The 21,345-nt window shown below is 41.8% G+C and overlaps 1 protein-coding gene across 1 annotated transcript; it reads right to left on the reverse strand.

The window, feature by feature from the left end:
* Nucleotides 1-15,932: 15,932 nt before the first annotated feature.
* Nucleotides 15,933-20,323, reverse strand: irx1a (iroquois homeobox 1a; the record flags this gene model as incomplete). Its single annotated transcript, XM_080039005.1, has 4 exons — nt 15,933-16,128; nt 17,184-17,259; nt 17,595-18,684; nt 20,081-20,323. 4 exons carry the CDS (start codon nt 20,321-20,323, stop codon nt 16,053-16,055), a joined length of 1,485 nt encoding a protein of 494 aa, XP_079895131.1. The 3' UTR covers nt 15,933-16,052.
* Nucleotides 20,324-21,345: the final 1,022 nt, after the last annotated feature.

A 21,345-nucleotide genomic window follows, 5' to 3' on the forward strand; every position in this document is an offset into this window, starting at 1 on the left:
AGGTTGGATTTGTTTGGTGTCAAATCTGGTAAATAATTAGCTGATTTCAGAGCAATGTGGAACTCTTCAGAAACCCAACCTCAAGGCCGCAGTAACATAAAGCTATAAACAGCCGTGGCATGGGCTGGGAGTCAGGAATATCATGGAAAAAATGCACAATATATAGAGGTTCCCCCATGCCTATTTTAGTTTATTTTATTCTGTTCTTCCTATTCACAATTTTTAACCATTTATTATAAAAATTCTAGTTAATATTTTTTGCAGATGTTTTTTGTTTTGCATGAACCTCATTTTTTTAAATCTAATTTTAGGAAAAAATGGAAATAAGTTTAAGGAAAATTACCACTGGCAGGGGGAAACATGATTTATCAGTTTCCTTTTATATGATGTCATATTTTTTGTATGAATTACACAACACAAAAAATTTCCTTTTGTTTGACAGAAACACAATATCGCCCTAACTGTTATTTATAAGATTTATACAAATTAATAATATATGTGCAGGCAAGTATGAACGAAGCCATCTGCAACTTTACATTTTTTTTCCCTTTTCAAGCTTTGCCAATGTTCAGAACTGTTCATTTCATTCATGTTATATAGGTTTTTTAGGGTCATGTCCTCAATAATGACTTAGGAAAGACCAGCTGAACTCCAGTGAAGCATAAATACCCATAGCACAATAGCTTCAAGTTCCATGTTTGCAACGACAGCATTTTCTAATCATTTTTCCACAGCTATAGTCTGAAACACACAGCCAGCCCCTCCAAGATCAGCGGTGAAATCAGTCCTGCAGAAATGTCTGCACTAACCAAACATTATCTGTTGGTGATTATCTAGCACCACTGCTGAGGTAGTGCGATCCAGTGCACAGAAGTGGCCCCGGGGAGCCCTCCCTTTTTCTCGAGAACTAATGTTTACAATCATTTAGGGGCGTCCGTGGAAGGCATACGGGAGACACTGGCGTATGTTTGTCTCCGTTTTGAGGATTGTGGTTTAGCTCAAGCTCATCTGGCAACCTTATGGGCTCCTCATCCCCTCTAAAAGCTTGCTTCCTCTCCGCTCCTCTGACGCTATCTCATTTTTTCTCTTTTCCCCATCATTTTGTCTTTTCGTCTTTCCTGTTATCTTGTTTTTATTTAATCCCTTTCTTCCTCTTAAACTTTTCTTATGTTGCCTTTTTTTTTACCCCCGCGCGTCCGACTTTCTTCTCGACACGGATTATCTGTTTTTGTGAAGCCACTCATCGTATCAGCTGTCTCTAGTCATACATGTCATCCGCTGGTATGTGCTGATGGCTGAGTTTTAGGAGGTCTTTCATGTGTGCACCGTGTGTAGCAATGGCTGGAATGGGACGTAGCTCGAGTAAATCAATTTGTCATATGAGTGAAAATCTGCTGAGTGCGTAGGTTCACCAGCAGGTTTTGTGGCTCATCTTCCATCTTCTGTCCCATCAACTGTCCCGATTTGTTCCAAATGGCCCCAGAGACACAACGCAATAATGTATCTTGAAAAAAAGAATATCAGCATCTGTAACATTTATCTTTCAAAACTGGTTCTATACTGTTTTTATTTGAGTCTGACACATTACCTGAGCTGCTGTTTAATACAGGACTGACTGCAAATTGTAAAGCTAGACTGACGTAATAGTTTGACTCAGCACCAATGTCACTTCCAGAAGAGTGCGGCGATGTTCGGTCTTTCATTCCAAATTGATACATCTCCTGTTTGAAAATAAGTGACACCAGCTCATGCAGAATGACTGCTGGCATATCGCTGCACTGTGTGCAATAAGCAGAAAGGGCTGTAAGGCGGTGGGCTGAAGTGAGTTCTGCAGACAGCCCATGCTTCCTGAAAATGCTCTACATTGAACAGAGCCTGGTTCCTCGAAATGTGTGAAATGTATGCTTCTTTATTATACACTACTAATGCAACAACACATTGTAAGAAAAAAACACAAAACAGTTTAGGACAGTGAGGGGAAACACAAGTAGAAACTTTGACATTGAAAGAGAGCAATGCAAGGCAAGGGCACTGTGGCTGGGTCAGTGGGAAAGCATCTGTTTTTAACTTCACAGCGATGAGATTCAGACTCGGCTCATGCAAAGATATTTTTTTTATGGTGAATTATCAAGTTATTCTTGTTTCACCATAGCTAAAAATGCCACGTTATAGGGTTAACCAAAAAAGGTTGCTATTGCCTAAACGTGACCCTAAACTTAAACAGCTTTGACATTGTATGGCCAGTCCATATTATTGTGAGTTAATTCAAATAATGTAGATGTTATATTTCATTCTGGTAAGTTGTGTCCGTACGTAATGTCTTGGCTGTAAAATAGTCCCCTTAAATTCACTGATTTGAATCATCTATCACATAGGCAAAAGTCTTTCTTTATATGTTTGATGTTTTACAAAAATCAAAATCAAACGTAAATCAACTTCATCTTTGAGCCCTTGTTTGATTTTTAACACATCGGCTCATCATATGGGTTGGAAAGACCAATTTTAAGAGGCACTTTAACATCTCAAAGACAGGGTACTATAGGTAGTGTCTATATATTTTTGGTCTGTCATGGCGTCACTTTTCTGAAGTGAATGGTTTCCGTTCTTTTCGGTATATCACATGAAAACCATGTTCTTCAAGCCATAATAATATTCAGCAATAATCTTAAACCCCACAATAGTGTAATGGCCCTATTAAACTGCTGTTATTGATTTTACTTTGAGAAATATGATCGACAAATTACTGTTAAAGGAAATATGTGTATTACTACCAGTTTTCTATTTCCAGAAAATGAAGGTCCTACTTCAGAACAAGTAAAAGCCAGGCTGGTAATCTGTTCAGATGGAAGGGGTGAAAGAAAGGGCCCTTTGATGAAGTTTAGGTTCTAAGTATTGTGGAAGAAAAACAATCCTTAAATGCTTTTTACTGTGACCTAAGTGAACTGTTTGATCTCACTACAGGACATGGTAAACACTGCTAACACCAGCACCAGGTAACACAGCACCGCTAACTCACACACACACAAATACACACACACACACACACACACACACACACACACACACACACACACACACACACACACACACACACACACACACACACACACACACACACACTCAGAAAGAGAGAAAACACAGCTGAGGAGGAAATGGCATCCTGGGGTCTTTAGCTGGACCAGTGTTTATTTTCCTCCCATGGTGCACCGGGGCCAAGCTGCTTAACACCAGGCTGGTGTTCCTGTGGGGCTCTGTGTACTGTAAGTGTGTGTGTAATCGTTTGCAGCCATGTGTTTGGATGCGGTTAGATTATTATTATGACGCTAATGCAGAGGCAATATGTGATTGCATGTTTTTTTTTTTTTTTTTGTTTTTTTACTGGTGCAAACAAACATTCAATTTAAATTATGATCTTATGCATTATGGGTTAAGGTTATGGTACCCCCCTAACCCATGGCCTGCAAGAAAATGCATGTAATTCAACTCAGTAAAAGTGTGCATTTGGTCGAGCCTATGGTGCCTGTACCTGTACACTATAATAACAACTGGTGAGGGAGCAGACAGGGGGCTTGGGGCCTGAGCATTGGATAAACGTTTGGTTTTCCCCGCTGCCTCCGCCTGTGTCTGGATTATGAAGGGCAGATATACAGCACTTCAGAGTGTGCCAATTAACAGCCCCAGCAGCGGCCGCCACACAGGAGGGCCCCTCATAAAGACTCACCCTATGGTGTAAGCCCTGCCACTTCCAAGTGCTTTATCCAGGGCCCAGCCCGTACACACAGCTGTTAAACTGGCAGCTTTTTAAGCAGACCCAGCATCGCCGACAGGCCCAGGAGTTCATAAAGATTTTCTCAGCAAGTGCTTTCCCAAGGAAAGAGAGTGAGATGAGAGGAAGGAGACATTGAACGAGGGAGGGTGAGCAAGGAGACAGACCTTGCTTATAGGAGACAAGATAGAGCCACCACATTCCCTGCCTCATCCATTTATCCCTCCATCTCTCTTTCCCCTTCTTGACTGCACTCTTCCCCTGTTTTTTTTCCTTCCATGTGAAGAACCAGAAATTGCAATGGTGGGCAAGCCAACACCAGGCAGGGGGTACCCTGCTGTGGACTTGGAAGTTGGGATAACTCCAAAAGTCCAGCCCACCGCCACCCCTGCCTGCCACGTACCAACTGCTGGCATTTGAACAGCTTTGATACATATTTTAAAGGCTGCAGTGCACCAGAACTGTACTAATCTTAGTTAAAAGGCGAAGCTCCGTCTAGCGTTTTTTTTCCTGCATAGAGGCCCAGCGGCACATGCTGCAAATTGCTGGGACGGAAAGGACACACAAGCTGTGCATGCATCGACAGGCTTATGACATTTTTAAACCGGTGGATGTATATTCATTGGACATTTTATGCAGATTAAACTTAAACAAAATGTTCACTTTTACAGTGGATGCAATCGATCCAAAAGCTTTACTATTGGTCTATCTATCCACAGCAGGAATTGATGAAGAAAATAAGGTCTGCAATAAAAGAGCAAACAACTTGCATTTGCTTTTATTTTATTTACATTTGGTAGGGATTCTCTTGGCTGCCACTGCTGAAAAGCCAAAGTCGTTATATCAAACTTTTAGTATTGGGAAACCAGAAAATGTCACATGCAACTACTGTATAACTTTATATTGCACATATTCTGAGACATCAGTAACTACAAGTCCCGACAATGAGACAAACTTTGCTCACTGCATGAAAGAGCTGAGTGTTCAATGCTGTTGTGACAGGGGAGGGATGTGGGCCGCAAGCTAACCGAACGGCACGCTAGATATTGTTTGACTAAGCCATGTGAGTGTGTGTTGTGTGTATGGTTGCACGCGAACTGCATATGCATGAATGTCCAAACATGTCCATAATGCATGTTTCTGAGTGTGTGTAGTGTCTACATACTGTAAGTATGCGTTTGTGCATGTGCACACTATGGCAGCCCAGGGTCCACTGCTATTGTTCCTGCAGACTGAAGCAGAGATAAAGCAGTAGAAAACGGAGCTGACCACATGCTAGACAGTATTGGCCACAGATGTGCCCAGACAGATCACAGAGAAAACGTGATGGCATTTCCTCAAGATGTGGAAGTGTATTTTTAAACTTTGATGTGAACATGATTTGCCATGAAGAAATGCTTTGTTCGTGTGATTCACATGGTCTCAATAACAGAGCTCATACATATTGTATGCCTATCCAGGACTTTTTTGGTCTGTGTAATACTGTATGTTGATCTCGGGACATTTAGCAAAGTGAGATTTCTGGTAAAGAAAAATGGTGCAAGTGGTTGAATATAACTTTGACGACAGGGCTAACATGCATAGCATGTCAGTGGCTGAGACAGTTGATATCACAGCTACAACAACACTGTGATATTCTTGACTTTGAGGTCATGTATGACCACGGGTCCTTTGTGCCGATTCCTTCTTTGAATACATTAGCCAAGCAGTTAAAAGACATGGTGTGATTTAATCAAATGTGATCAAACAAATGTTAACATCTAAAAGCTGGCATGCGCATGCAACATGTTGAGGCTGTGTAGCCAACCTTCCATTTTTGTTCAATACAAGTGTTTTTCCCCATTGGAGAGCACTTTGTTTTTGATGATGACTCTTTGGGCAAGACTAAACATTTTCTTTTAAAAGAGGTTGCCTATCTGTAGCTGTGGCGAAGTGGGTAGGGCGGCCGTCCACTCAACTGCACGGTCGGGCGGTTCGATCCCCCGCCTCCCTGCCACATGTCTAAGTATCCCTGGGCAAGACACTGAACCCCAAATTGTTCCGATATTTAGCCCGCTATATGTGTGGGAATGGTAGTGGGAACAGATCTCCCTTGAAAAAGAGTCTCCGGTCACAATGGGATTTACCTGTATAAATAAAGGTTAAATGTATCTATTAGTAAAGTTTAAAGAATGAAAGTTAAAAATTAAATAAATCTTTCATTTAGATTTGTTTTGATAAATTAATTTTTTTCGAAGGGGGATTTTGTATTACAGCTCACAGTAAAAATCAAACAGGTAAACCACATAGAACAAACAGCGACAACAACCAACCAACAGCAATAAAAAACACAACTCATTCCAGCAGCTGTCCAGCATCCTAATTCAAGACATTTAGAAAAGTAGGAGAAAAAAACAATAAAATACTAAAATTAGTGTAGTAAAAATATTTGTGTATAATTTAATTGGATTTAAATTCAAAATGTCCCTTGTCAGTTTTGGTGTACAAAGAGTTGGTCCACTTATATGTTCAAGTTGATCTGAGCTAACATTGTCTGGCTAACTGAAAGCCCTCGTCAAAGTAATATTCAACTGCTTGCTCCGTTTTTACCAGTAATCTATTTGTGCATGCTGCTAAATGTCCTGAGACTACTAATGCATGTTTAGCACAACTTTGATTACCACACTTTTGTGAAGTTCTGCTCATACATTATGTTGTGCCCCTAACATTCAGGAATTAATACACTTACCTATAAATGATTCAATAAAAGAGAAAAATATTTGCACAACATACATTACCCATCCCCGGTGTCTATTTATGGTGGATAGCTCTGCGGGTAATATTTGACATAGCTATACTCTGTTGCAACTCCCGGCATTCTGCGCCATGTGTCTTGGCTAGCGTTACATGGGGTACTGTACGGGGGAACGGCAGGCGTGAAGAAAGAGCCTCCGGTTCAAGCAGAGGGGAAAGGTATCACTGCGAGGTAGTCTGGCTGTTAACCGGACTGATCTGTTTAGTTCGGGTTTGCGTGTGTGTGAAGTGATAGTTCCAACACATTGTGTTCTTGTTCTGCTCTTCTTCTGTTTCAGCTTTTGGCAGGTGACCCGCCACTGGATGTACTGGCTACTGTACACTAGGTGACAGCTTCTGACATTGTAATTGTCTGCTTTGGGCAAGGGGTGGAGGGTGTAGTACATCTTATGTTTCCTTTCAGTAGAAATTATTGATAACTAGAGCTGAGAGGTGGTGTTGATATCGCTTACCTGGTCTGAGCAAGGCTTGATTGATGATGGTGATTTGGGTTTTCAAAGGAATCCTGGAGCTACAGTTAAAACGATCTGGCATCGACTTGTTATCAAACATCTGCTATAAATATCAAGGGATTGACTTTTCATTCAGCACCTTTATGTCTAACACATGTTATTTGTAGTCCAAATGTAATGCTAAAAATGTTTTTAAAGTTCCTTTACGATCAGTACAATGGTGTTAAGGTCAAATGTTGCTTTAAAATCTGACATGTCAGTTTACCCATTATTCTCATTTACATAATGTCTTAAAGGAAAAGTAGAATATTAGCTTAATTATTTTACCAAACTCGAATCACTTTAATGACACATTTTTAAGTTATATTTGGGCTTTAGAAAAACACACACAGACTTGTTAAATTGACACTTTTGAACACAGTGAAAAGAAGAAAAGCAAGAGAGACAGGGGCAGAAAGGGAGAGCTGGAAAGGGAAAAATACGGTTTCAGATTAGCCGCAGCGTAGATGGTGAGTTGCATTTGATATCACCTTCTGCGCTGCACATGTGCTGCGAGTGTACAGAGGCAGCATGAGAGAGAGAGAGAGAGAAAGAGAGGCATCCTCTACTAAATGGAAATTCCTGTGCTTCAGCCACAGCTGCAGTATGACACTTCAGATGGCCGCACTTCCCTTTGTACAGCCTCCTGGAATTAGCCCAAGCCACAATGGCATCACATCAGAAAAGACGGCAGGAAAAAATCTGACTTTATTATCTGTTGGTGTGGAAATATCTGTGCAGGGAGGAAGAAGAGGGCACGCGGCCCTTGGCTTCTCTGCCATGTCAACCTGCATTTTATTATTTAAACACACACACACACACACACACACACACACACACACACACTGGCTACAAGTAGGCCTAAGTTTAGCAATGTCAACATTGCTAAACGTATAATTCTCCGCCTCTTATTGGTCAAAGTTGTGTGGTAGAATAAACAATAAGTTGCTACATGTTTGCTTTCTACATGTCAAAAACAGGTAATATGGCGTGTATAATTTACAGTTTTGACAAGTCAAAACTGTAAATTAATTTTGCTGCAAAAAATTGGTGCAGAATATAAAGTGTCAAACTAAACAAGATGTATTGTTCGACTAGCACTGGGGCACACTCTCTGGTAACAAAGAGAAGTAGCGTTTCAGAGAATAAAACTTTCCATCAAATTGTGTTTGGGGAGGGGATTGACTTCAAAGAGCTCTCAACAACAGCGCTGTCTGTCTAATTTACGTTTTCAAGCACATGCCAAATGTAAAAAGCCCAATTGTGAGCAGTGTATAATTACAGGGAGAGAATGAATGACTATAAATACCCCCATCATTACTCGTCCCCCCTGAAGAACATGATCCATACTGAAGGATAATTAAGGCAAAATATTTCTGATCCTCCAACAGACTGTACCAGGAATGTGTGCGCGCGCACTCGCGCTTCTGTGTGTTCATCGTGCATGGCTTGTGTGGTTTAGAAGAGAGAGAGAGAGAGTGTGTGTGTGTGTGTGTGTGTGTGCATATTAGTGGGAGGTGTGTGTGTTTGTGTGTGTGGGGGGGGGGGGGGTCACAAGGCATTCTCCCCTAAATATAGTTGTGTTCTGGTAGTGCTGCTATGTACGGATACTTCAGGAGAACTCAAGACAGAGCAGCTTTAATTGGTTTGCGGAGTCATTAATGGAACAGAAGCACAACTCGAGTGTGTGTTTCTCAACACGAGCGCTCATGTGTGTACGTTGGACCCTGTCAATGCCCTTTAAACAACAACAGACACATGGAAATAGCTTTGATCAACAAACATGTACCAAACAAGAAGATAATAACGAACCTCCATGTACAGCCGAGGTCTCTCAAAAATAGAACCATTTCAACTAGGAGAAATGGATTTGAGGATAATATTTCTAGATTAGGCCAGCTAATTAGTGCCCCCCATCTTTGGCTCTCGGGGCGCTTTGTCTGAGCTCCAAATAAGCATATTGTCCTCATCGCAGACCGGAGTGGTGGGAGAGCTTTTCTGTGTTCTTCACTCAAGAGTCGGAAAGAATGTTCAACGGAGACGGAGGAAAAGTTTACTCGACTGCTCTCTCTCTCCCTAACTCACTTTGTTATCTCGTCCTCTTTCTTTTGTGCCCGGATCAAAACCATACGAATGTCGCTTTGAGTGGCCAAATGAAAGAAAACCAGGCAAACATGAGCGAGAGACTGTGTTTATGTCTTCTAGTGTATATCTACTGTATAAGCCAGGGCCATTTTTTTTTGTTTTATGTCAGCAGCTAGGGGTCTGCATGGGTTGTTGAGTTGTTGTGTGAGTAGGCTAGTTGTTTCTGAAGCGGCAGTGAGTCAGTCAGTCAAGCCAGCCAGCCAGCCAGTTGTCAGGCAAGTACCCGTTCCTTGTTGCTATTTGTGTTTGAGTGTAGCCGTGCCGAGAGCCTCCCGCCCTTTCGTTTCCCCCTTTTTTTCCCAACCGAATCCTCCATCCAACTTCTTTTCTGTGGCAAGAAATCGTGTCTTACAGCAAACCTAACGCTCCCCAGAATGAAAAGCTTTGTGACCGAGGCGTCCGTTTCCCTTGCCATTGTGTCGCTGAAACAAGTAGCAGGAGCTAAAGTAGTTCAGCTAAACATGGTGTAGCAAAGGTTCCATGGTGGGCCCTGCTGTGGCTGCTGCTCCAGTGACTTGTTGTTGCTTGTTGTTATATTGTGTGTTTGTGTCCCCCCCCCCCCCCCCCTCTAGTTTTGGGCCCTGGCCCGGGACGAAGCAGGCCAGGTTTTGTTTCATCATTTCGACCAGTTTGCCGCACTCATAAAACTAGATAAATGGATTAGTGGGGAGCAGACGTGGGCGGGCATCTTGGAGAAAAGACAACAGAGAAAAAGTGGGGGTTGGAGGAGGAGGAGGAGGGTGAAGGAAAGGATAGGAAGAAGAGGCAAAGACATTTGTGTTGTTGGACTACAAGGGGGCCGAGGCTGTTGTAAGAGTAGTCTGCTTCTGCCAAAAAAGACAAGACAGTGATAAACTTTCCTCCCCATGCAGTCACCTCGCTGCCCCCCAACTCACTCTCCCACCCACACACACACACATTCATGCATGCACACACACACACACACACACACACACTCACACAAAATGTCACAATGCACAATTCACCCACTAAAATGAATGGATTGCCACAGTGTGACACGTCTCGGTTGCAAGGGGGTGATGGTCCTTGTTCGCCATACAAAAGGCAGTGGTATTATAGGGGGCCACAGCCTGCGACAGAATGCTAAATTGTTTTAGGGTCAACAACTTATTGTCTTTGCATGAGCCACAATTAACATATCTTTCTGGAATAGGTTCGGGTCTTCAGATGAAAATAACAGAACCTCCTCTCCAGCCTTTTGAGAGAGTTATAACCTTTCAGAGTTGTTTTTTCTTTCTTTCTTTCTTCTTTCCCTTTCTTTTTTTTTTAAAAAGCAGCAAAACAACTCTTTCTTTAGACTAATATTGAGTAAATTAATGTAGAATAATAATGCATGCTAATTATTTATTTGAATCATCTTACCACTATGGCCATTATAGTGCAATTACCATTGTTTACTTTGTCTAACAATGGCTGCAGTGTTAAAACAAACAAAACAGATAGTATTATGTATTTACCTCTGTAATCCCAAGGAGCATTATTCGTTGGCTCCATATTTACATTTAATTCATTTATCTGCTTTTTTTTAATTTCATGGTCTTTATTTTCCTTTCCTCCCCTGCACCCTGGCCCAGGGCATGCCGGGAAGAAATGGCTGGAAGTGACAGCCTAATTATCAGCTCCAACTCCGCTCATTACCCATTAGACAATCCACTGTACATCCACTTACTAAATGAATAATTTTGTATATATTATGGAAACACAATATTATGGCCTGCAGCTAACGCCTTTGCACTAACCCTCACGCTGTTCCAGTACAAAAGAAATAAATGGGACACCGAGAGGTTATTTAATTTTAGCCCCAAAAGCCAGCTCTGTGAGAGGATGTCGTGTGCAAATGGAGTGCGGAGGAAGGGAGGGGAATATTACAATTTACACACCTGCCCCCGATATAAGAATCATTATTGCAAAAGCACATGTTGTAGCATAAGTGAAATTGACATGAGTCTGTTCGGGCTCCACATGCCGTTGTATTATTCTAATTGCACCAACCGATATCTAATGACGGACAGGGGCCAGGAAACTTTTAATCTTACATTGCAATATTTTATACCAATGAAGTTAGTTCCCCACAAAAGGAGCGGAAATAAAAAGTAGGCTAACTGTTGAATTAACATCGACACCGACGTAGGCTATACCACGTCCCTATTGGGACTATTACAGTAAAATCATTGTGGATTTTCTTTCCACTCGCTCGATTGCTCCTGAAACAAGAGACGCCTGCTTGCTATTTGCACGTAGGCTATATTTGTGTCGTGTGGGTAAAGTTGTGTTAATGTAACTTCGGTCAACAAAACCTGCCGTGACCTTTGTTAATTTTTCCTCAACTGCGTGACTGCTCAGAGAATGGCCATAAGTGACGCAGATTTATGCGCCAAGACGTACGCCCTTCCACCACACATAGGCCTGTATAACGTTTACCAAACATTAAAACAATTAATTTTGCCCTTTTGTGCTTTGCTTTAATTTTTTAGACTCAAGCAATTATCTGTAGTGTCTTAATTTTGAAGCTATGAAGACTGTACAATATGTAGGCTAATATTGCAACTCCAAACATCACATGATTCATTGCAGTTTAGAGTTTGAAAATGAAATATGGTGTTGGACTGTAAAGAAAAAAAATCACCATATTTTTCTTATAATATTTTATGTGCACTTGGTGTCATAATATTCCCATAAATAAAATGGATTTTTGGTTCTGTTGTATTCAGTGGTGTAGTGGGGGGTATACGCAGGTATACGGCGTATACCCACTTATTTTTCAGGCGACATTGCGTATACCCACTTCTAACGGCCGCAACTGCGGGACTTGTTGCCACCCGTCCCGTTTTCCCCGAAATTGTTCTCTTTTTTTCACCAGCTGTCCCGGGAAAAGAAAAATCTCTCCCGGAACACAATTTGTCCCGTTTTTTGGGGAAAATGCCAGAACCTCATTTGATTTCCTTCGTTCAGCAGTTCAGGCCGTTTCACACGGGCCGAGGCGTTTGTTTCGCCCACTAATGCATTCTCAATAGAGAGGCGAGCGGGCAGAGAGAAGGCGGCAAGCGTGCAGGGGCGGTCTTAACGATCTCGGGGCCTGTTTCAAGACCCTGTGGGGGGCCCCCACATTTTTTTTTCTATGAATAATGCTTGTGCATGCTCCCCGCAAAAATAAAAAAGATTGTGGAAACCAGTTGGTTCATAGACGAATTATGAGATTTAAAGTAAAATGCATCAATCTGATGCACTTTCAGAGGAAAATTTAGATTTAAATCAAATCTTGAGCTGCAGAAGGAACATTATTTTTCTTAAACAGGCAGCACTCTTTACTCTGCAACTGTAAAAACATTTCAGTAGATTGGTCTGCAGATCCATGTTATATGATGGAGGGGCCCATTGCAACAGATACAGGGTGGAAAGCTACTTTTTATGAACAGTATAGAATTTACACGTATAAAGCTTATTCCTGTATGTGTGTGGGGGCCTTAGTGTATGTGTGTGGGGGCCTTAGAGGCCCCTTATGAAGCCCATAAGACATAGCTAATAATGCTTTTGTTTTGCACTTGCTTTTCTATTTTTCACCTGCTAGGGGCCATGATGATTTATTTCCTATTCCTTTTTGGACCGTAGGCTGTTATTGACATGAGTGACTGAGCTCTTTGACAATGCGACATGTAAAGTTACTATCAGTATCTCTGGCTTAGGGCCCCCCTGAGCCCTTGGGCCCCTGGGCCTGGTTGCATGCAGTTTTCTTCTCAAAGTGCACCAGATTGATGAATTTTACTTTAAAAGGTTGCATTTTTTTCTTCCGGGGGAGCATTCCCCCGGACCCCCCCTAGAAGGTCCAGGGTCCCCACCTCAGTCTCCCTATTTAGCCTACTGTGCAAACAGTGATGGTCCGGCAGACCGTAGCGGCAGTCAGCTGTCAGGACAGTGAACTCCCCCCCCCACTCGCACTAATGGCTGTAAATGGAGCGGACACGGAGGCTAAACATATAGCCGTTCTGCCAGCTACGCTCTCTATATCGTATAGGCCAGTGGTGTCAAACATACGGCCCGCGGGCCGGATCCGGCCCGCGAGATGATTTAATCCGGCCCGCGACTTGTAGAGCACACATTTATGAGCATTTCAAAAAAAAAAGTAAGTCTCTAGCCCATTCCTGTGAGGAGATATGAATTTTTAAAGAAATAACCAAAATGCTCACTCCAGCCGCTAGAGGGCAGCCAAAATAAAAAAAGCACATTTTAGCAACGTGGGAAATGGTAAATGGCAATCTTGCTTCACCGCTATTAATCTTTCCTCCAGTGCTTTATGGCAAAGTAAAAACCAAAAAAAAAAATATATATATTTTTATTTTTAGTGCTGAACAATTAATGTACTAGCAAGCGCGATGTGTCTGCGGCTCTGCGCGCGCAAAACAAGCAGGAGCATGCTAGTGTAGGCCTACAAGATTTATTTCCTAATTTTCCATGCTGCTTTATTTTGATGTTTATGGGAAAAACAAATTCCAAAACAACCAATAACCTCTGTATTTAAAAATAAATCAAAACAGTAGAAGTTGCACTTTTATTAAATCTTATTGTGTACTGTCTGCATGTTTGCACAAAATGTGTCCCTGTACATATAGTAAACAAAATAGGACAACTGTAAGGTCAGTGCCTGTTGTATTTGTGTATTCAAATAAACAGTTGTTTATTTCATTAGTGCGTATTGGCATCTTTGAGCAAAATACCCCCAAAATTTTTGCTGCCGCACCTCCTATTCCCTTGGCCAGCAGCAACCTTTACTAAGACATTTCCTGGGGGGTACAGAGATCCCTTGTGATCCGTGATAATGTAGGTTACAAATGGGCTGAGTGATAAAGCATATTACTGAAAAACAAAGCTAGAGATTTGGAGTTGACATATGTATGTTATTTTGCCATTATTTTACTGGTCCGGCCCACTTGAGATCAGATAGGCTGTATGTGGCCCTCGAACCAAAATGAGTTTGACACCCCTGGTATAGGCTATTCATGCATTAGGCCTGTGTTGGACCACTACTCGCGAGTGGCTGTGTGAGGCAGCGCAATTATGGGAAATATAGGACCGGCAAAAGCGGATGCGCGCGCAGTACAACTTAGAGTATACCCACTTCTCCAGGCACCACTACACCACTGGTTGTATTCCTCCAGAATTCTCTATATCCTAATACAGTTAGGTGCAATGGGTTTAAATCAAACTGTAAAGCTGCGCTGCATTCTGTGTGTGGTAATACAGTTACAGTACAAGTATTTCCAAGTGATTTATTATAGGCTAGCTCTTTGGAGGGTGAAAAACTGTGTCAAGCTGAAGCAATATATTACTCGCCTATAGAGGTCGCTGTGATATTGCAAAACATATGTGCATCGTGCATAAGTCACTCCACAGGTTTAGGCCACTCAAATAATTCATGCTCTGGTACAGCTGATTTTGCAGCTTACTGTCCTTTAAAACAAATGCTTTACGTCAACCAACGAGCGTTATTTCAGGACATGACTGAAAAAAATAGTTAATTTTAACCAAACTATAAAATGACAAAATTGTCACATTTAACAAAAGATATTAAAAAAAATGTGTATAATTTAATTTTTTTTTATGTATATTACATATGCTATAGGCTAATAATCCCGGGTAGTCTACTAGGCTCCGAAAAAAAAATGCAAGTTCACATCATCTGCCATCAAAGCTAATTATTGCACTCTCCCCTTATTATGTCAAAACCCCATTAGGCTGTTGTGTTAAATCAATATTTACTTTTGGTCACCGATTGAGGAGCAAAGAAGCTGCTTTTATAGGCTAATGATCACTATCAGCCTCGGAACAGACAGGACCCTAAAACACTGACCCTGCTCCACAACACCCCTCTCCCCCTCCCCCAACCCCACAACACACGCACACAAACGAAAAATATTAATAATTCATCTACGAATCGACTTCTCTCTCTGACAGATTAGATTTTAACCATTTGATTTTGTTTGGACTGGGCGTTCCCATATTATTACTTAATGACCTTCCCAGCTGCTCCTGTCCATTTTCTGTCACCAGCAACCATCTGGACACTTATTAGCACCTCAATGCATCCACGCTGCTTTCTACCCAAACTTGAATAAAATTAAGGTTGGTTGCAGACTGCCAATACATGTTTTTTTTCTTCTGCAATTCTCACCCCTTGTGAAATAAAACCGTTAAAAGGCCTATGCTTTTTTTATTTCCCAATGATGGCATCAACAATAATAATAATAATACTAATACTAATAATAATAATAATAATAATAATAATAATAATAATAATAATAATAATAATTAATAATAAATCCATGTCGAAAATAAATAAGGGCCGAGGAAACTCGTGTGTTTTCTCTATAATTTCATTTAGTTTATTAGGCAAAATATACGATCTGGACAAATTCCTTCAACGCTTCCTATTTACAAATTTAAATCACTTGGTATTTACATTAAAGAAAGGACAGCAAAAACACAAGGTAGAGACGAAATAATAATAATTATAATAATAATTATAATAATAATAACAATAATAATAATAATAATAATAATAACAAAGTAAAAAGCCTACCAAAATGTCCCAGCCTGCCTGCGTGGCAAAGTAGAGAGGGAGAGTAACATTATAGGCGCGATTATAGGCTACACAACAACAGAGGAAGTAATCCATCCATCCACAGGATATTACCAAATTACGCCATTTGTTCTGTACCGACTGAATGCTACGCCGCATTATTATTTCTCATTGTCCTTTTTAGGGAGGGTAAAGTCTTTTTTCTTTCTATTTTTCTTTTCCGTTTTCTTTCTCCCAGCACGATGAAAAGAAAAGGTCTTGATCAAGCCGAGGAGAGAGCAGTGAGGACCCGTTGCGTGGCGTCTTGTGGACTCCTGGCGTTGGAAGGCAGAGAGGATCTGGATAAAGAATAATACAGAAAGGTAGATAAATACCCCCGCCGTGTTTGGACAGCGGGTTTCAATACGCATCTCAAGTGGCTGGCTCAACCGTTTTGATTTGAAACAGACTGCAGTCCCCCCTTCTCCAATCCCCCACTTTCTTTGATAATAATACAAATGATTATCATCCTCAATAATAATAATAATAATAATAATAATAATAATAATAATAATAATAATAATAATAATAATAATAATAATAATAATAATAATAATAATGCCAAGAATACAGCCTAATAATTATTTTACAACCCTGAAATGTTGTAACGAATGGAAAAAGAAAAGACAATCTTTACGTAGCCATTATCAACATTTGTATTTCCCTTTTATGTTTTTTATTTCCATAAGACTGCCGCATAGCAAGAAGGTGGTATTTTGTAATACTTGAAACAGAGGTAAACTTTTTATTTTTTTTTAATTCGTTTTCGGTAAGAGCGCTCCCCTGGGCTCTGGGTCTCCCTTGGGTCTTTAGGGAAAGCACACAGCCCAGACAGAGCCCGTTTTACTCGGTGACTTGATAAGTAGCCACAGTCTCCCCAGAGGCGAGGAATTAAAGGGGGTGTGGGATGGGAGTCAAGACCCCTGTCACCCGCAAAGCAAACTGTGTTTTATGTATCTGTGTTTATTTTTTATTTATTTTTTAAATAATATATTCCTGTTATATAATAAAAAAACTCGAATATAAAACTGCACACTTTGGGTATACTGCAATTGAGTGAACAGTTAGCCTGGGGGTTTGCAATCCCTATTTATTAATTAAAGGAGTAATACTTTTATCCTGGGCCTTCCCCATAATGTCCATGCCCATGCATATATTTAGTTATTTTAAATACTGTTATAGATATTGCTGAACACAAATTATAATCACTGTCTTGCTATACTAATTGCGTGATTGCATTCAAAGCTACATTTGTAATTAATAATAGGGCTGGGACTGGTCATTTTATTGTGGCAACGTGTTACCAAGAAACAACAAAAGCAACATCAACCGGAAAAGTAGAAAGTTGTCTTACCTGTCGTGGATGGGTCGAAAGGAAGACTTGATGATCTGCGTTGGAGGTGAATCAGACCTTACACCGTTTTCATGCTCTAAAAGGGAAACACATGAAGAAAAACGCTTATAAGCACTGACATATAGGCCTATTTATTTGCTTAAATATATAGGAACTTGTCTTATTAAAAATGAACCAGGTGTTGTTGTATATTTGGTATGTAAACATGGGGGGTTTAAGTGTACATATGCCGCCTACTCGTGCGTGCGTGCATGCGTGTGCACAGTCAGTGAATTGTTATTACAATCGTATACAAAAAAAAACATTTACTACAAATACCATTAAATCACACGGGTTCTGTTCAGTATACAATACTCAAAGCTTGCATGTCAAAGTAGTGCGCGTGCACGCGTATAGCGACTGTTCTCCTACCTATGTGCTTGGGACTGTGGGTCTCTGGTGGGACCTTTCTGTCATTGCTGAGTGCTGCTGCAGCTGTTACCGGCGACACCACCACTGACGTGGGCTGCTGCTGCTGCTGCAAGTGGTGGTTGTGGTGGTGGGGATGGTGCTGGTTGACTCCCAGGAACGACCTCACATTCAGCAGCGAGTTCTGGCCCAGGAAAGCCCCGTTTGTCCAGTTGTGGAACTTTCCAATCTGGCAAGTGTACAGTCCATGACTGGGGAGGAAGGCCGGGTGGGTCTGGATCTGGTGGTGGGGCGCTGACGAGTGAGTGGTGGCAGCTGGTGCACATGGGGACGTGGGTTTCTGAGACGAACTATCGGGACTAGTGGCGGTCTCTGCTAAAGACCAAATTTTGGGCTTATTGTTAGACGGGAGAGGAAAGCTCCCGGGTCTATCCGGGGATAAAACTCTCGTGGTTGTGTTGTTGTTGCCGTCCGAGTTCTCCTTACTCCCTGGGTGAACTGCTGAAATTGCGGTCTTTGCTGCCTTGTCAAAGGCCTCGTGGGCCTGCAGGGCGAAGGCCCTTCTTCTCTCCAAGCTGTCTAAGTCTGCCCCCGCACCGACACCGCCCCTGTGGTCCCTGCTGCCCTCTGTAGATTTATCGTCATCGTCCTCGTTGCTCTGGTCTCCGTCGTTGTCATCTATCTTGTCTATGTCGATGCTCTCCAGATCTATCTCCTCCTCGTCTTCGTTCTTCTCCGCCTCGTCTCCACTGCCGAACAGGTTCCCGTCCTCGTCCTCTTTGCTGCGGCCCCACGTCACCTTGTTCTCCTTCTTCAGCCTCCGCCGCGCGTTAGCGAACCAGGTTGAGACCTGCGTCAGGGTCATCTTAGTGATGATGGCCAGCATGATCTTCTCGCCCTTGGTCGGGTACGGGTTCTTCCGGTGCTCGTTGAGCCAGGCTTTCAGCGTGCTGGTGCTCTCCCGGGTAGCGTTCTTTGGCCTGGCCGGATCCCCGTACTGGAACTGGCCGTATGGATAGAAGGCCTGGGACGTGTGGGCCGCAAAGCTGGCAGGGTGCACACCAGGACCTTCCTTCAGCTCATATTGGGATCCCTTGAAATGAGAGAAGAAAATGTTCAGTAAATACACCGTTTGATCGGATTGTTAAATACTTTTTTTGATCTTTTATTGTGTGTTGCCAAATGTATTTTGGCCTTTGTATCTGACTTTCAAACAAGTAAACATGGCATATAAAAAAAAATCAAATATTTGCAGTTGCACCTAAGTATGTGCTTTCCACAAGCATCTAATTTCTCAACTTGCAAAACACCACATGCAAAGGCCTGCACCACCTGCACAGCTACTCACTCAAAGGCAGAGAGTTATTACTAACAGACATTTTTCACACATGACAGTCTAATAACGCAACAAATTAAGTCGACAGGACGAGGGAAAGTTCCTTGCATCATTGTGAACGCGCAGAAGGCATGCAAATTGCCAGCTTTGCAGCGTACCTGCCAAACTCCCCTTCACACTCCTCAAGCATGTCAAAGCAGTTTGAAGGCCTAAGTTAACTTTTCCCAGCGTGCCACACTTACTCCCTTTGCGCCGACTTAAATCCCCCGCCTCGCTCACATTTGCTTTGGACACAGTACACAGCAAACATATCGATCAGTTCAAGCAACGCATATACTTGGATTGTTTTGGCTATAGCTCTTGTTCTGCAGCTATAGCGCATGGAGCCACTGCCCATGGGCCTGATACACACATTAGCCAACACATTAACACACAGCAAGTTGATTCTTATCACCATAGTGTATTTTAGGCCAGTCTGATAATTCTTCACCATACACACAGTAACAATCCACGTGTCAATTAAACACGCCACAAGGATAAAACACAAACCATCTTACACAAACTGACTTCTCGTATAGACTTTTGTCGAATGGTGAAGTATATTTCTAACGATCTGATCAAAAAATTAATAAATAATCGGGCCTCAATAAGAAACTTTTTTATTTTCTTTCCGTGGTGCATGCGTAAACAAATCTATTGCACGGCATTCATCAACCATGACATGTATTTAGAATAAATCATTCTAAGAACATGCAATAGTAACAGTATGACTGGGTTGAAAAACATATTTTGTTTACATGTTTTCCCTCCATGAGCAAATAAATAATTTCGCCTGATTGTTTTCTTTCTCTTTTTTGTTGTAGCCACAGCTCAAACTTTTCCCATTTCTAACAGCCAAAACAAGGCACCGAACTGTCAGTGATCCTTGAGCACTTATGACAAAAAAATTGCTATTGATATTTTTAAAAAGCAGACACAATGTAATTCGTTTATTTTCTTAATTATCTTTTATTATGATAACCCAGCCTGCTTTGTTTTTTTATTTGTTCGTTTTTTGACAGCGGTGGGAACATCGACCATAAACAATCGTAGCCTATAAGCTATGTGCAACGCCATTTCGTCAACAGAAACGAAACAAAACAATAATTCTTACCATTTGTGAGAAAAGAGCCAAGTCCGCGCTGGTGTAAGGTAAGAAAGCGCTGTAGTTGTTTGCGTACGGGTTGGCGTACATGCCCAACATCGACGAGACAGCCGCTGCAGTGGCAGACGGACTTCCCCCGATTTCCGTGCTCCCTCCCCGGGACGAAGGCGAAAGCACTCCCGGTCTCTCGCTCCCGTACACCGCCTGGGAGGCACTTAAGTACTGCGGGTAGCCTAGCTGGGGGAAAGACATCTCCACCGCCGAACTGCCGAACCGCTGCACCGTCCGACAAAACTGTGCGTAAAAAGTGTGCGAGTGGAAAAATAAAAGAAAAAAAGAACCCGGAGGAGTGAAGGGAATGTCTTTAAGCCAAAGTCACAGCTACTACAGACATACAGTGGTAGGCAGTCAAAACACCCCGCTCTTAAATCTCGGCTTCCTCTCTTTTCTCGCGCAAAGTCCGCTGGATGTGATCTGATCAACAATTGCGCTCCGACTGACGCGCCTGGCCCTGAGGTCTCCAGGCTGATCTCTCAGATACAATTTGAAGTTGATGCTTTGATTGGCATCCCCTACTTGAGCCTGCAAGCTCCTCCTCGTTCGGAGCAATGTGGATAATGTGAATATAGAGTGAGCACATTGGCTGGGGCCTCTGTCTCTCTCTCTCCCCTTCTCTCTCTCCCTCTCTCTGATTCTGGCTCTCTCTCTCTCTTTCAAGCTATCTCTCTCTCCCTCTCTCTCCCTCCACGTTTGGACTTATTGTATGTTAAATGTTCAAGCATTAGAGTCCATTCACTGAAGGCTTTGATTGTTGTATGACAACCTGTCTACACGATTTTACAGCTGTCCGACGCAGGGGGAAGTAAACCCGTCAGAAGAAGGAACTTACTTTGAATAGATTTCAATTGTAATTAAAGGGGGAAATGCCCTCCCGCAAAGGAATTAGTAGTTTGTATCACGAGCTGATGGTGCGTTTATTTAATTCATAGTGACTTTTTTATATATTTTTACCTTAAGAGTGCCTTCGTCTAAATTGTATTTATTCTTTGTAGTGATCTTCATCTAATGGTTTAACAAAATATTGACTTGCAAAATCAAATAATAGTTTTAGAGCTGTGTGAACTGTTCATTCTAAAATGAATGTATTTTTTAATTTGAATAATTGTACTAAATAAATTGATTAATTAAGCGTTACTTTTCAGCCGGATAAGGAATAAGTGTAAAGATTAAATGGCTAATTGCAGGACGCGTTTTCCTCAAAAAGTCAAAGCAGT

The sequence above is a fragment of the Ammodytes marinus genome, assembly GCF_949987685.1.
Source record: "Ammodytes marinus genome assembly, chromosome: 13".
Taxonomy (NCBI): domain Eukaryota; kingdom Metazoa; phylum Chordata; class Actinopteri; order Uranoscopiformes; family Ammodytidae; genus Ammodytes; species Ammodytes marinus.